The 15,167-nt window shown below is 39.4% G+C and overlaps 1 protein-coding gene across 1 annotated transcript in view; it reads left to right on the top strand.

Annotated features, from left to right (window-relative positions):
• CNTNAP5 (contactin associated protein family member 5) overlaps positions 1–15,167 on the top strand; it is a 263,702-nt gene that overhangs the window by 62,283 nt on the left and 186,252 nt on the right. The window contains exons 2-3 of the mRNA XM_056496452.1: positions 4,769–4,879; positions 12,243–12,436. Of these exons, the coding sequence (XP_056352427.1) occupies positions 4,769–4,879; positions 12,243–12,436 (305 nt within the window). The remainder of the gene's footprint in view (positions 1–4,768; positions 4,880–12,242; positions 12,437–15,167) is intronic.

Here is a 15,167-nt window from a genome sequence, read left to right as displayed (position 1 = left end):
GACTTTGCATTGATAGTGATTTGAGATTGTTGATTGATGTAAGTACCAGTATAAGTAATTACCTATTATAATGATAGGAGATCTTGATAAACAATGTACTACTACATAAAAAAAATGCAAGATTTGCAGTAAAGTATTTTCTGCACATTTGTCCTGGTAGCAGTACTAAAAGCAGTTAGAGGCTGATGTTTGGGAAATCTGTGGAGCCCAGGGACTGGACATCACTGGATGGTGTCCTCTTTATGGAAGCTTTTGTTCAGAAAGTGTTAGTGACCTTTCTGGGTGACCTTCACAAGTGGAAATCAATGTCATTTGTCCCACTGACTCTTCAGGTGAACCAGGGAAACAGAGGCAGGACAGGTTTGTTAACACATTTCAGTTAGGGCCTGCAGTGACCCTACCTGTATTCCAGGGATTGATCCTCTTCAAAGGACCTGTTCTAAGAAGCATTAGTGTGACCATGAGTTTCTGGGCTTTGTGATTTTCCATATATCTTCACTAATCAGAAATTTTCTAAATTTGTACCTATTGCTGCTGCTGAAGGCTGTCTCAGTCTTGAAGAAGGTTATAAACTGGATCATACCAAGCCTACCAATACCAGTATGAAATGTGTACTGGAAGAACAAGTAAAGTTAGTGTAAATCTCTGATTTCTGTGCAAACTCTGTTTTGGTATTATTTATGTTAGCTGTATTTGAGAAACCTGCTGTTCTTCAGGAGCATTTGATATATTGTCTCTCCAGGACTTGGATACATATTTTTCAGTTATTTTTTTCATACATGTCATAGATGTTGAAGCCCTTCACAACATACAGAATTTAATCAGGTATTTGGGCAAAAGGCCTTCTCTGAAATTCTGTTTTGTGCAGTATCAGCTAAAGCTGGTATTATCTGGCATGTTTCAAAGAAACCTAATAATTAGTGTCTAAATGTCACTTGAATCATTTTGAACTGATAGCATTTATATTTGTAGGATTGTCCAAAGCATTCTTAAATTAAAAAATTAAAATGCATGGGCAAAGAGGGAGAAGATATTTTCTTGTTTTTATTTGGAGGGTAATTAAAGCTCCAAAAAAAGAATCAAAACCAATCAATAAAACAACTTCATAGTATGAAAATCAAAAGATGAACTTCTCCCTTTTTTTTTCTTGGTAATTTTATCATTATTTTATAAAAATCATTAGTGAATAAAACCCAGAAAATTCAGGTTGATATATGTAACTATTTTTCATAATTCTGGAAGCAAGATTCTTTATGAAAGTTCTAGTAACACTCATCACACTGTTAATGCTGTCAGTAACTGCTTGTTTTTCAGAAGTTGGCATATTCAAGGTCAGCACCCTTTTCTCAAATGCAAATCAACATCTGTATTGTTGCGTGGTTTGCATAAAAAACTTGGCTTATAGGTACCATTAGACCCTCTTTTTCATTACTTCTTTGCTAATTATCTTGTCAAGGAAAACATAGGAGAAAACAACTGAACAACTGGCTAGCAAATGTGCTTTTATGAGTGTCCAGATGTTTTAAATGGTTCTGTAGTGAGGAATTATTCATTGTTAAAACCAATGTTTTTAATAGGTGTAGAATGCAGTTAACTCCAAGAAGCCAAGTTCCTGTTCTGACAGGCAAACTTCCCAAGTTCTCTTCCAAAGGAGAAATATGTCAGGAACTATAAGTAAGGAGCTGTAAATGTGGGAGCACCTAAAATAATGTTGGGGATTTTTTATGTCACATCCAGTGGGGTGTGAAGCCTCTTGAAATGTGTGTGCTAGGATTATATAGTGGGAAACAGGATATGCTGGTTTTACTTCTGGTTTTACCATAGGTCTTCTCTGATCTTGCATAAGCACAAAATTTTTCATCTCTTTCTTGTCTGCATCCATCACAAAAGGAAACATGACAATAACATCCTTTCTTGGAGAATTTTTTAATCTTGAAAGGTGTGTCTTTGGTGGCTGGTTTGTTTTCTTTGCAATACTGCCTTCTCATGGAAGCAGGGACAATGGAATGGTCTTCACTGTCCATGCACATCCCACCTTTTTGAACTCTGTACCCTATTTCAGCTAAGTTTTAGAAAGTGGTATCAGTCTCAAATGTGTACATGACAGGTCTCTGACAAAGGATGTATCAGAGCTGTTCTCCAAATTGTCTGGATTGTTGTGCATATGCAAGTTGACTGGTGCATCCCAAGCACTTTGCTGTACTCTAGAATTTCATTTGGCATGTAAACCTGCCATATTCTGCATTGTAGGTCTGTGCATGTAGAGCTCTTGGTTCAACCTCCAGTGCAAAGTTAGTTTTGACTGAGAGAAGGGAGGAAGAGTGACCTTGCATCTTGTATCCATTCAAAAATAATCTTCACTTGGAGGAAATTCCTCCATGTACTCTGAGTCAATCAATCAATCATTACACTCTTACCTATTGAAAGTTGGGCTGCATTAGTCCTGGTGCTCTCAGAACTATCATCAATTTTTTAATGCTGTTCTAAGTCCTGAAGCCTTAAACTTACATGTTTTTATAGTTAGATAATAATTCAGGGAAAGTTTCCTAGCTGTAATTCAGCTTGCTCGCTCCTTCCTTTCCTTTCTTTCCTCCCTTCCCTCCCTTCTTTTTCCTTTCCTTTTTTAGAACAAAGCAAAATGGGAATTCAATATTTTATCACCAGAGATACAAATGAATGTGTATTAGGACAGAAGCAAAGGATATGGAAATTTAGACAAAGCATCTCATAGTTACAAGAGCTGATTGTCACTTCTCAGCCTGGAGCCTCTAGAGATCCCAGGGAAAACCTTCCATGTGTTGCCCTGAGATGGTTTCTGTCTGTGATGCTGAGATACTTGGTGTCCCACAGGTATCCAGTCCTACCTTTGGGGAGCAGCAATGGACAGCTGGATCACAGCTGGATTGATGTGCTGAGTGCTCTCATGGCCCAGGAGCAACCACAGGGAGCTGAACAGAGCCAGCAGTCTAGACACTGTGTAAAGTGAAATCTGTGTTCAGTTATTTCCAGCCTCATGGATTAAGTCTTGCTGAATAGTCCTGTAGATCTGTCCACTATGATTTTGGACCTTCTTTTGAGAGGCTCCCAGCCCCTCTGCTGGTTTTATGGAATGCAGAAGTTTGGGTGAATTTGGTGTCCTCATGAATTCACCATTTCCAATCTTTGTTTAAATCTCTCAGATCACAAGTGACAGTGAATTTAAGACCCTCAATTTACAGTTGTTTTGTTTGGAATTTTTAAAGTCCAAATAGAACAGTTATGGTCTGATCCCATGGTGTACCAGGAGACTGGCACTCCACAGACCCTTCAGAAGTTCTCTTTGATGTTCAAAGGGTGTAAGTCACAGGAAATCTGCTCAAGACCATGATACTTGTTTTGATGTCTATTTACCCTTAAGCTACAACATCAGTGCAGTCTTGTCCCTAATTTATCATTTATCTATCTTGCTGATCTTTCTAGGCCTTTTTGCTCTTGGGAATCAATGAGAAAAAAGGTCTTGTATAGAAATTTGTTTTTTGAGATCCATCGTTCAATACACTGATATAAATTATATTGATTACATTGATTTTCTTCCATATAGAGCTGGATTTTGATTGCAAGTGTGTCTGGGTTGTTTTAGAGAGTCATTGTAGAAAGAGATGTGAAATGTTTTAATGTAAGCTGTCTCAATATGGAAAAGGTATCACTCAGGTTTGGAATAATCTAAATTCATTTTCATAACTATCTAGCAAGTTTTGCTTTTATTCTTTATCTTTTGTAGCCCTTCCTTCCCTCTCCCCCCAAATCCTTGCAAACTGCTTATTTACTCTCTGAGTGCAAGAACACTGTGGTGGCCTGAGATCCTGGTGGCCTGCAGGCCTTTTCCAGTAATTGGGTCCATGTTTTCTCCATGGGAGATTCAATTAAAAATGAGAGGGGTTGTTTATTATCATTATTATCATTATTATCATTATTATTATAATTAATAATAATAATAATAATAATAATAATAGTAATAATTCTTCCCTACTGAAACCCCTCATTATGTTCTTGAGTGTTTATGTGACAGCAGTGGAGTGAGAAAATTTACTTTATTTCATTCCATCCCTGTTCAAACATTAGGGGCTCAAAAATTCCACTTTAGTGTTAGCATAGCCCATCTGTCCTCAGAAGCAGATGTGAAAGAGGGAAGAAACGTAGAGGGTGCTCATGGGAGTGAACAAAACCAATTTGTGTGAGCTTGGGGAAGAAATGACGGAGATGTTCAGATTTTGAAATTTTAGTGCAGTCTGAGACACCTGTGAAGCACAGGACACACTTTTACATGTTGCTGAAGCCCCCATGGCTTGTTCTTGTGTGTCACTTCCATGCAGAAATATGAAGTTGTAACTCCTACATGGCATACCTGCTCTGTGGAAAAACTACTGGACACAGAACACCTGGGGTGTTCTCTAAGGTCTGCCAGGGTACCACCGCATCTTCCAGTGGCTTTTGCAACAAGAGTCAATACCCTCTTTAGAGGGTAGACAATCAAATCTCATTCCCTGAAAGGACAACAATTTCCAGTTTTTCAAGCATTCAATGTCTTGACAGCCATTCCCATGTGGTGCTTTCTCACCAGACTGAGACGTTCTGGAGGGTTAATTTCAGTTCTCACATGTGAATTCAAGCACAAGTGAGCTATGTGTCCACTCTCTGACTACTAAGTAGAAAAAGCACTACCAAGTTGGCATTTGTATTGCTTCTATAATGACCTCTGTATGTTTTGTCTTTTTGTTTTCCTTTTTAGATAATTGTGATGATGCATTGGTATCTCCCTTACCTTCAGCTGCCCTTACCAGTTCCTCTGAGCTCTTCAGTACCCACAGTCCCAGCTTTGCAAAACTCAACAGGAGAGATGGTAAGGTTGCAGTATGAAATTTCTAAACTATTAATTTTAATAACTTCTACAAAAATAACTTTCTATGCTGTTTGTATGCAGTGCATTCAGAGCCAAGCTGAATAGAGCCATTAATTTATGCTCCTGAGAGTGCACTATGTAGGAGCAATTTCCTCCTTTATTAGAGAAAGCTTCTATTGATTTTGAAGAACTCCACTTCTCTTACAGAGATATCGTTGAGGAAGTTTAGACAGTTTTATTGCTTTGGATGAGTTCCCATTTTTTAAGAGTTTAAAGGTCATTAGGTTTGAGACCCTGTTCTAAAATGTAGGTGCTAAAGAAAATAGCAACTAGGTATAAAACTACAGGAGAATTCAATGACTACACAATTCTGCAGAAACAGTGAATGTGAAAAACAACTTTTCAGACATTTACCACCAAGAACGTTTAAGGTCCAGATAATGAGTTCACACACCAGGTGGAACTGTGAATATGAAGTATAGTACCAGAAAGGAGAAGTTGGTAGTATTTAGAGCATCATTTGCCATCCTGTTGCAAATCTGTGTCTTATTTTTTTTTTAATCTTATTTCCAAGGTAGATCCTCTAAAAGTGGAAAGACCTGTATTATCATAGTACATATGAATTTTATTTTAGGAAACACTAAAAAGATCACTAGTAGGTTTTAAATTGAAAATCAATCAGAAAACAGGTTTTAATTGAAAATCAATCAAAATTTTTATTCTTAAACATCCCTGAAATGTATTTTAATCAAACACCATTTGATACATCTATAGAAAGACAATAAAGGGCTCTTTCTTGTATGCTTGGCACTAATGATAAGAAGCTCCTTGGCCATTAAAGAAGTTTTAGATGGGAATTATAATATCATATTTGAACTCTTGAATGAGAGTTCCTCAGCAAGTAAAAGGTCATATGGTAACTGCTCAACAAAAGAAAGTTGTAAACATTGAGCATGATATTTGACTTTGCCCAGCCTTTGTCTCCTACTGCTGGCTAAGATGGTGAATAGATGTGCTTATGTGATTGTGCAGATGGCTCTAATAGCTAATTTTATCTGTAGAAAAGAAGAAGAGGTTCAAAATCAGTGTTGCAAGTCAAGCTCTGTCCTTACTCTATATTAAAGGGATGTTAACAATGTTTAAATTATGACAGTGGTTTCAGTTTAAGGTCAGAAATTGAAATAGTTAGTTAACTGTCTTAGTTAACTGTCCCACAGTAGTTTTGTCATTTAGTGAGGGGTAAGATTCTGTAGTTTTTCAGCAATGGAGTATCACATTGATAAAGTCCATGCTGTCTTTTAGCACTTGTCATGGAAACAGGAGACGGAGTATTGAAACCAAGCCCCAAGTAAAGGGGTTGTTTCAGCAGTTTTGTTTTGTGTTTTTAATGCTTATTTGATACCTGATGAGCTGAGGCCAACACAGGGATCTAGAAGCTAAACTCTACCCTGTCTAATTCTTTTGCTGCACGGACTTATGAAGGAATGTGCAGATGTAGTGCTGGCAGAGTTCATATGGGGACTTGCTGTGGCTTAAACCCCAAAAACAGTGGAGCTCCACACAGCTGCTCACTCCAGCATGGCCCTACCACAGGCTCAGTCCTTTCAGATGTAAAACCTGCTCCTGCCTTCCCCAAGGCTGCAGTCCCTGCTTTGTGTGGGCTTTGACAAAGTCCAGCATGGCCTCATGCACAGCCACGGTGCTCCAGGGAGTGCCTCCTCCATGTGCACTTACCCAGGGACCACAGTCCCTTCAGAGGAACCAGCTGTGGTACAGATGTGACACAGCCACAGGCACTTTGGATGTACATCCTCTGGCATGGGCTTCCTCACAGCCACACACACCTGGGCTGTCCTTTTGCCACAGGCCCTTGTCCACTGTCACTGACTGTCCCTTTGGCTTGGGTCCACGCTGCAGTTCAGCCTGCCCAGTGCACAGGAGCAGCAGAGATGCCCTGGCCCCTTGCCAGCCCAGGAGCATGGCCACTGCTGTCACCAAAATGTACCCAGGCCCAGCAGTCAGATGATAAGCAGTACAGCAAAAAGTAGCTACTAATGAGCAGTAGACTTTAATGAGCAGTAAGGGAAGCAAGCCCCATGGCAAACACAGAAAAGCTGCTGATTAACAGCTAGCCAGCAGTAACAGCTGTAAATTCAATCTAGCACATTCCAATCAAATCTGTAATTATCTCAAACCCTTTGAGGCCCATGTTGGGCACATGTCATGGACAAACCCCAGCAGCTCAGCCCTACACAGCCACTCACTCTCCAGGTGGGATGGGGGGGAGAATCACAAAAGGGAAGCCATCACTTGGAACATCCTCCTTTTCCTCCTCCTTCATCCCCCACCTTTAAATGCTGACCGTGGTCCTACATGGGTTGGGATATCCCTGTGGTCAGTTTAGGTCAGCTGTCCTGGCTGTGTCCACTCCCAAATTTGGCTTCCCTCTACCCTCCTCACCAGTGGTGTGGTGTGAGGAGCAGAAAAGGCCTTGGCCTGTGTGTAAGCAATTCTCAGCAAGAACAGAAACATCTCTATATTATCAACACTGTTTCCAGCACAATTAGCTCTATACCAGCTACTGTGAAGAGAACTAAGTCTACTCTTGCCAGAGCAGTGCCTGAGCTTGGGTTGGAGCAGCAAGCCATGGCTGTAGAAACCTTCTTTTACTGTCACTTGAATGCAAATAGTAGATATCTTTACAGGAATAATATTTCCTAACAAGGACTGGGCTGTGGCTTTCTGATAATGTTGAATGTTTTGATGAGTAGGCTTAGCTTTGCTTGTAATTGATAAGACAGTGCTGCAAGGAGCTGAGCCTCTGGGTAGAAAGCCAGATGAATATATTTGTTAATGTAAACATAAATGCAACAAGTGAAGATGAATTCATAAAGTCAACCCGGTTCTTTATTGACAGAAAGTTCTAATTCATCAAGTTTATTCAGTAATAGATAACAATAAGTAAAAGGCTGTTGTTTTAAAAATAAGGCCTGCAGTAGTGGAATGTGCCATTTGATAAAACAAACACACAAAGTACCCATGAGTAAAGCTTTGTGTGAACAGCTGAAAGCACTTAATTAAAATGCTGATAAATCTGTACTGGTAATGCTAAAGAGCTAGAATAATTCTGATAAATATGATTCTGAGGTATGAAATATATTTTTTGTCCATAAGAGGGATTTATCAGTTTTTTTGTATACAGTAAATAAATAATGAAAAATAATAAGAAAATTGCTACAGTATGACTGCATCACTTAAGATTTTTCAGTTCTTATTAGCTCTCCTGAGTAGTCAGTATAGGCAATTATTTATAAGAATATAAAGCATATACAGTGTCAAAAAGAATTTATTTTATGGCCAGGAAGTGTTTGATGTGGGCATTAAAGTAAAATTCTGCAGCAGGGAAGCACTTAGTTGCAGTAGGAAGTCCAGGAGTTTTTAGTACTATATAAAGATGTTAGAGCTGTTTGTAAGGCATGTAGGATGGAAATAATAATTCCCTTTGCTTTGTAATAATCAACTACAAATGAGTGTGGGCATCCTGGGCAGCCCTGGGGAACATCAAAAAGCATTGACTGTGTAAAGCTGGGCTTAAATGCAATTTTTGAAACAACTATGGCAAAATGTACAAACAGTCTGAAAAAGAAACAAAAGTATTTGATCATATTTCTTGGAATCATATGGGTCTCCAGCTGAGAAACCATCAGATCTTTGCTCTCCACATATTTCTAGCATTTTGATTTGTTGCCATGGAAAATACAAATAATATATCAGATTCCTGTGGTATTGTTTCTCCACTGGGGTATTTTCCCCGTACCATGCTGAATGCCTCCTTTGAAAAGATCCCCAGAAGATGTGAAATGTGTGAGCTGTGAGGAATGGTGGTGTAGCACAATGTGCAGAATCCTGTCAATGCCAGTGGGAACCTGGTGGGCAGAAAGGGGGAATATTGAACATCCTCTTGTTTTTGTGTGAGACAATGTGACATCTTAACACAGGTGTGCAGATCTGATGGGCATAATCAAAGCCAAATTTTTTGTCTGGTTTGCATTTATGCCACACTTAATAAAAGTTATATGGTCTTCTTCAATACCTTTGTGCCCAATTGCAGGAAAAAGACATTGGGTTATGCTTGTATCTGTGGAGAGCAGCTGATGTCCTGGAAGCTGTGTCTTCAGTATCCAGTGTTGCTGCCTATTAGAGCCTTCTTGTCCTTTATCTTTGGCCTGTGCTGGCAAACAGTCCACAGGGCAAATATCAGGTGGGAGGAGAGGAGCAAAGGGTTCTGAATAGTTGCTCTGCTTTGGTTGTGCTTTTTTGCTACTTACTAAAAAAAGTACAGGATGGGTTGTTGACACAGTATCAGGAATGAGGTGCATAAAAGCAGTGTGCAGACACAGACTGTGCTGGAAAAACGCCAGCATCCCTTGTGCTGCCTGCTCTGTATGACGGAGTAAATGTGGGGGAAAAAGAACATTTATTGATTTTTGACACACAGCAGTATTTGGTGGGGATTTGGGATAAGCAGAGAAGCAAGCAGAAGCTACATGTTTGTTTTATTAGCAGAAGTGAGAGAGGCCCAGTGGGAAAAGCTTCAGTTCTGCCTCAGTCATGCAGCCAGTGCAGCTTTGCTGTTGCAGAGATTCTGCCATTCTTGCTAGCAGTAGAATTACTGTCCACCTGTGGAAATGCTAATAGTTTGGGAGAGGGAAACCCAGTAGGCTGTCTCCTCCACAAGAAAAAAAATATATGGTTGCTGCTGTTCTGTGAAGACATGGCCCATAACTGATGTTTGACAACTTTGGAGAGGTGATGCTGTGAGCAGGTGTCAGTGCCATGTCTGCAGTGCTTAGATCTAAAGAGTGGCATTCCCAGCAGACAAATGTGCTCCAGTAAAGAGAGATGCAGTTCAGAGACACTGTGTAATCCATGATTTTAGGGCTCAAGCTCAGCACAGATCTCCCAAATTTCTGTTCAGTGTGTATCATTTGTTTGACTTTGAAATTATAAGCCTGTGGTGTTGAGCTCAAGCTGGAAAATAGAAGTGCACAGTAAAGCCAAACACTTTTGTGGAAAGTGTATCACATTCCTGCCACTTCTAGAGCAGAAGGGAAATGGCATAAAGTAGATATTTAGTTATTATTTTTGGCATACTGCTGGGAAGCATCTGTGCTAACAGGCTTGGCTTAAGAGCTTATGTATAAACTAGAACATAGAAAGCAAAGTTTGTTGGTTTTTTTGTTGGTTTTTTTTTTTTTTTAAATGGAAAACTCACCAAATATTTTTGTTATAAGTTATTTTCTGTCATCTAGTTGTCGTTCTTTATGTTGAATGAAGGAAAGATGAAAATGCCAACTTTCTTTTAACGTGTGCTGAAAACATCTAGAATAGGCTCTTTTGTTCCATGAATGGAAAAACTTTGCCAGAACTTCTGAAGCAGACTTTTATATCGTATCAGTTCCTGGAATAAAACTGGAGGAGAGGGGGAGCAAAAAAAAAAAAAAAAGCAACAACTATTGTGTTCCAAGTCTACTTTAGATACTGGGTATTACAATCCAAAAGAAGTTTGCCCTTGGTTCCTGTGTGCAATAGTCACAATTGTGTGTAGGAGAAATCTGTAGTTTGTTGTCTTTGAATGCAGCTCTGTAGTTTGTACCTTGAAGGCAGAAAACATACTTTCTGTATAGAACTTAAAATATTGAAATAAAAAAAGGTGATATGAGAGGTAACCTTGTTGGGACTTTTGTATTATAGTCTTATATAAACTATATATATAGGTATGGAGTTAAAAGAGCTTTGAAGTAGTCAAAGAAGAAATCAGTGATGAAATCCTAGTATTCTCATTAGGTGTTCCATGGCATGCTCATAGGAGAGAGTATTCTATTTAGGGCAGGTAAAATAATCCGTGATGATGGAGACTTCCGTGGGGATTGTAAAGGGTAAATCTTGGCACTAAGGAGGAGTATGCTTTGGTTTGGTTGCAAACTTTTCCCTGGAGAGCTCTTGTAGAGGAATGAAGGCTGAGTCATCCAGGGGAGCAGGAACAATACTCCCTTCCAGGGATTGGAATGGTTCTGTTTCAGGAGTTCAGATGAATCCTATATTATTAAACTGTAAATAATGACCATTTTAACACCTACTTGTAGACAAAGGGATTTCAGTTGTGTGTGGGGAAAGTACAATGCCATCCAGGAAAAACAAGATGTTTGTGAAAGTGCAGAGTTACTGAAATTGAGTTCATTGATAGAAACCACATTTATTAATCTTCCAACTCTATTCACTTCAATGAACTTTTCATGGAGCTACTTTGAGACAGATCAGTTTAGTTTTATTCCCAGTGTGATCATGTTCACTGTAGTCATACTGGAGTGCTTTTCCAAACTTCATTAATAATGACAAGACAAAAAGATGTTGGCTTACAAAAGTAGTGGCAGTTTCAAAATTTGCTTTCTTGGCTACTTGGTTGATGGTTTGTACTCTTCATAGCTTCATAGATTGCTTATTGGTGAGGCTGAATTGAACACTGGGTGTAGGCAGAAAGTAAATGTGTGCAAGGAGAAACAAGTTAAAGGAAAATAGACATAGCTTGTATTTTAGGGTGTAAAAGAAAGCAGGAGACCATAAAATAATATATTCCAGTCTAGAATGATTTACTTTTTAGCCATAATCTCCCATTTATTGTAGTGAGCAAAGTGGTAAAATGCAAGCAGTGGTTGCAGTTCTGTTTCATTGGCTTGCTGTTACCACAGGCCTTTTTAACCTCTAAATGAATTCAAGGGATAGTGCTAATCTTTACTTTTAAAGGACAAACATGAATTACAAGCTCATGTCAGACAGCCTACTTTCCAGTGTGAAGGCAGTCCTTTTAGTTGTTCAATCAAATAATTTATAGCTTTACAACAAATTATCTGAAATTCATTTATAAGCTGTAATTAAACCATTCTTTCAAATACTTAATAGGGCTCAAATCAAAATAACTAACATTTTGCAATTCTTTTAGAACATAGCAAAAAGGAAAATATCAAAGCAAGCTGCAAGTTACAAGTCCACATTCCCAGAACTGCAAGGAGGGAATAGATGTGATTTTTCTTTTTTTTTTGTGATTGAGCATGTGCCAACCTCATTGATGTTTGTACAGCTGAAAAATAATAAATTTCTTTATAATGTCCTAGAAATTTGAGATTCCTCATGAGCTTTAGGTTAATGGAGATAATCTGATGGAAGCCCACCTCATATGAAAAAACAGCTGCATGTCTACTTGAGCTGCATGGTCAAGTAGAGTCCTCTGTGACCTGAAATAATTTAGCGGTTTTCTTTATCAAGCTGTCATTGTCATCTAAATTCTCTTCATTGCCTCTTTCAGGAGCTGGTGGCTGGTCCCCACTGGAGTCCAGCGAGCAGCAGTGGCTGCAGGTTGACCTGGGGGACAGAGTGGAGATCGTGGCCGTGGCCACCCAGGGCCGGTACGGGAGCTCGGACTGGGTGACCAGCTACGCGCTGATGTTCAGCGACACCGGCCGCAACTGGAGGCAGTACAGGCAGGACGACGCCGTCTGGGTAGGTCTGAACTGGCCCTGCCTTTGCCCCAGATCTCTCTGGTTCAGCTCATTTTGGGCATTTGGAGAAGCAGCTCTGGTTTCCCATCCGAGCAGTGCTGCAGTGGTGAGAGAGCAGACCTGAGCGACTCCACGCGGCGTTTGATCTAAATGGGTTATGTCACCAACTGTCCGTGTAATACAAGTTTAGGCCCTCAGGACTACAATGTTTTTCAGACTATGAGGATGATCAGGGCGCTTAAAATGACCTGTGTGCTTTTGTGCCTGGTTGGCTCTGATTCAGGCACACCAGGGTAAATGGGGCTAATCACCTCCGTGCTTTCTCCAGGAAAGATGAAAATTAATTCTGTGCCTTATACGTGTTTGGCCAGAACAAGAGAGTTCATGCTGAGGGAGATGGGTGGTAAATTGCTCCTCAGCTGGAGAAGGCTGGAGCTGCAGCATGGATTGTGGGATGATTTAGGAGACACACTAAAAGTGATTGAGGCTTTTTCTAATACTTTAATGCAGACTTGACCATTGCTGTGTCACAGGTTCAGTGTGTGGCTGTGCCAGATGCTGTTGGTAGGAGTGCACAGGGCAGCAGTGGCACCACAGGTGTGAATGGAAAAGTTTACAAGCCTTCCTTTTGTACAGAAAATGTCAGTTGTTTTTGAATGGGTAAAAATAGTGGGATTCTCCCCATGCTATGTGATGTAGTTCTGTGGATCAATAGCCTTGGTAGCATGAAAATCTGTGGTGCTAAAAGAAACAGATTGTTCACGAAAATAAAGGGGAGCATGTTATGGGTAACCGAGTAGACTTGTGTTTTTTCTTTGGTTAATACTTTGTTTAAATGCTGTGTCACAAAAACAGATTTTGCTTCTAGAACATATCTGTGAGTGATGGGAACTGGGGTACAGGAAGAGGGGAGAAGGGCTGCTCAGTTTTTCCCAGAGTGTGTGGCAGCCATGAAGATGCATTAACAGGGATGTGAACTTCTGTGTGTCTAAAATCCATTGGATCATCACTTTGCTTTATCATGGCTTGATTCAGGGAAAGCTAATTAAATCCTTCTTCCCTTTCAAAAGCAACTTTGGTCCTAAGATTGTAATAAAGTTGTCAAGTGCTTCATCTGTCACTTAAAATGTTATGTTAGGCTGTCTCCAATACTTATATGTATACATATACGTACACATATACATATACATATATATATGCATATACAAACATACATATATATATATATGTATTTAAAGCAGTGAAATTTAATTTTGGAGTGAATATTGTGATAATTTAATCTGTCTCTTGACTTCCATCCCTGGTAAACGGAAATCCATACTGAGATATTTTTTATAGATTTGGTGTCAGTGAAGTGTTTGTTTGCCTGAAAATATTATGTGGCTTGTTAAAATTTTATATTAGGACAAATTAATTTTTCATTACATGTCAAACTTTTCAGTTCTTTTCTTTCTGGAAACACTTGAACTTTTATTTTCTTTTGTAAATTTTTTTTCTTAAAGGGAAACTTGAAAAGACAACACATAGAATTTGCTACAGCAAATCTTAATGTCCCAAGGATCCAATTTATAAGTTTCTTTTTGGGCACCTATACTATTGCACATGATAATAAGAACAATTCCTTTAACAGTGCATTAGGATTTGTGAGCACCTTGGACTCTCTTGTTTTGTTAGAGTGATCAGGCATGATTCAGGGCAGATCCTGACATAAGTTCTAAAACCTCAGCAGATGTGGATGCTTGCTTTCTGGAGAGAGAATTTGTGTATATGTTTCAAATGGGAACCACCATAGACTACAGAGGATAAATTTCTATATAATTGAGGAAAAATGAAATAGACTTTGGGTTTGGAAAAGGAAGCAAAAGATTTGGATAATTTCCCCCTCACCTTAGTTTCTAGGAGTCACACTGACCAAGTGAGCCACTAATGTAATTCCAGTCCAGAAAAACCATTTGCTCCGTATTCCCAGAGGGCTTGAAGGGTTTGTTAGAATGTCTTGCCAAACTTTCCTGGTGGAAATATCTGATAATGTAAGTCCAAAGTAGGCTCATTTGACATTTCATTAGACACATTAGTCCACCTAAACTGGCAAGTCTCATTAACGCTTAGGAGCTTGTATGTCTACCCATGGAATTAATGAAGATCAAGAATTCCTTCTGAACAATTTTTATTTTAACTAAAGAAAAATTTGGGTTTTTTTTTTCCCTGGAACTTTTGGATTTGCTTCACTGAATTAAATTAGATCTAGACAGCCATTCAGAGCACAAAGAGGAAAGCCAAAGAGGCTTTCAGAAGCATGTGTAGAATTATAATTTCAAATTATGCAGTGTTCTTCTTTTATTGGCCGTTATCCTTTCCTTAGGGTTTCTTCTAACTACAAAGAAACACAGAAGTGTGCTGTCCAGCTGAATGTTAAAGGCTTTTTCAGACCCTTGGATGAAATGAGGACAAGCACAACATGGTGCTTGTCCTAAACATCTGGCTCTTGAATAGCTGCAAGGGAAGTTCTGCATTGCACAACCCTAGGAAAGAACCCTTGCCCTTCACTTAAGGTAGTGGACCATTTCACAGGGCTGGGAAAGCAGCCCCCCAGGGCAGCCTCCACTGTCACAATCTGTGGCAGTCTACACTGTACCAATCTGCCACAAGTGTGGTAGTTCCAGACTTGGGAATCTGTATCTGTGCTGGCTTGAAAATATCCCTCAATTATCAAGACTGTTTCCAGCCAAACC

Source organism: Oenanthe melanoleuca, chromosome 7 (genome assembly GCF_029582105.1).
Source record: "Oenanthe melanoleuca isolate GR-GAL-2019-014 chromosome 7, OMel1.0, whole genome shotgun sequence".
Lineage (NCBI taxonomy): Eukaryota > Metazoa > Chordata > Aves > Passeriformes > Muscicapidae > Oenanthe > Oenanthe melanoleuca.
Note: the sequence above shows the minus strand (reverse complement) of the source record. Positions and strands in the feature narration are given on the sequence as shown.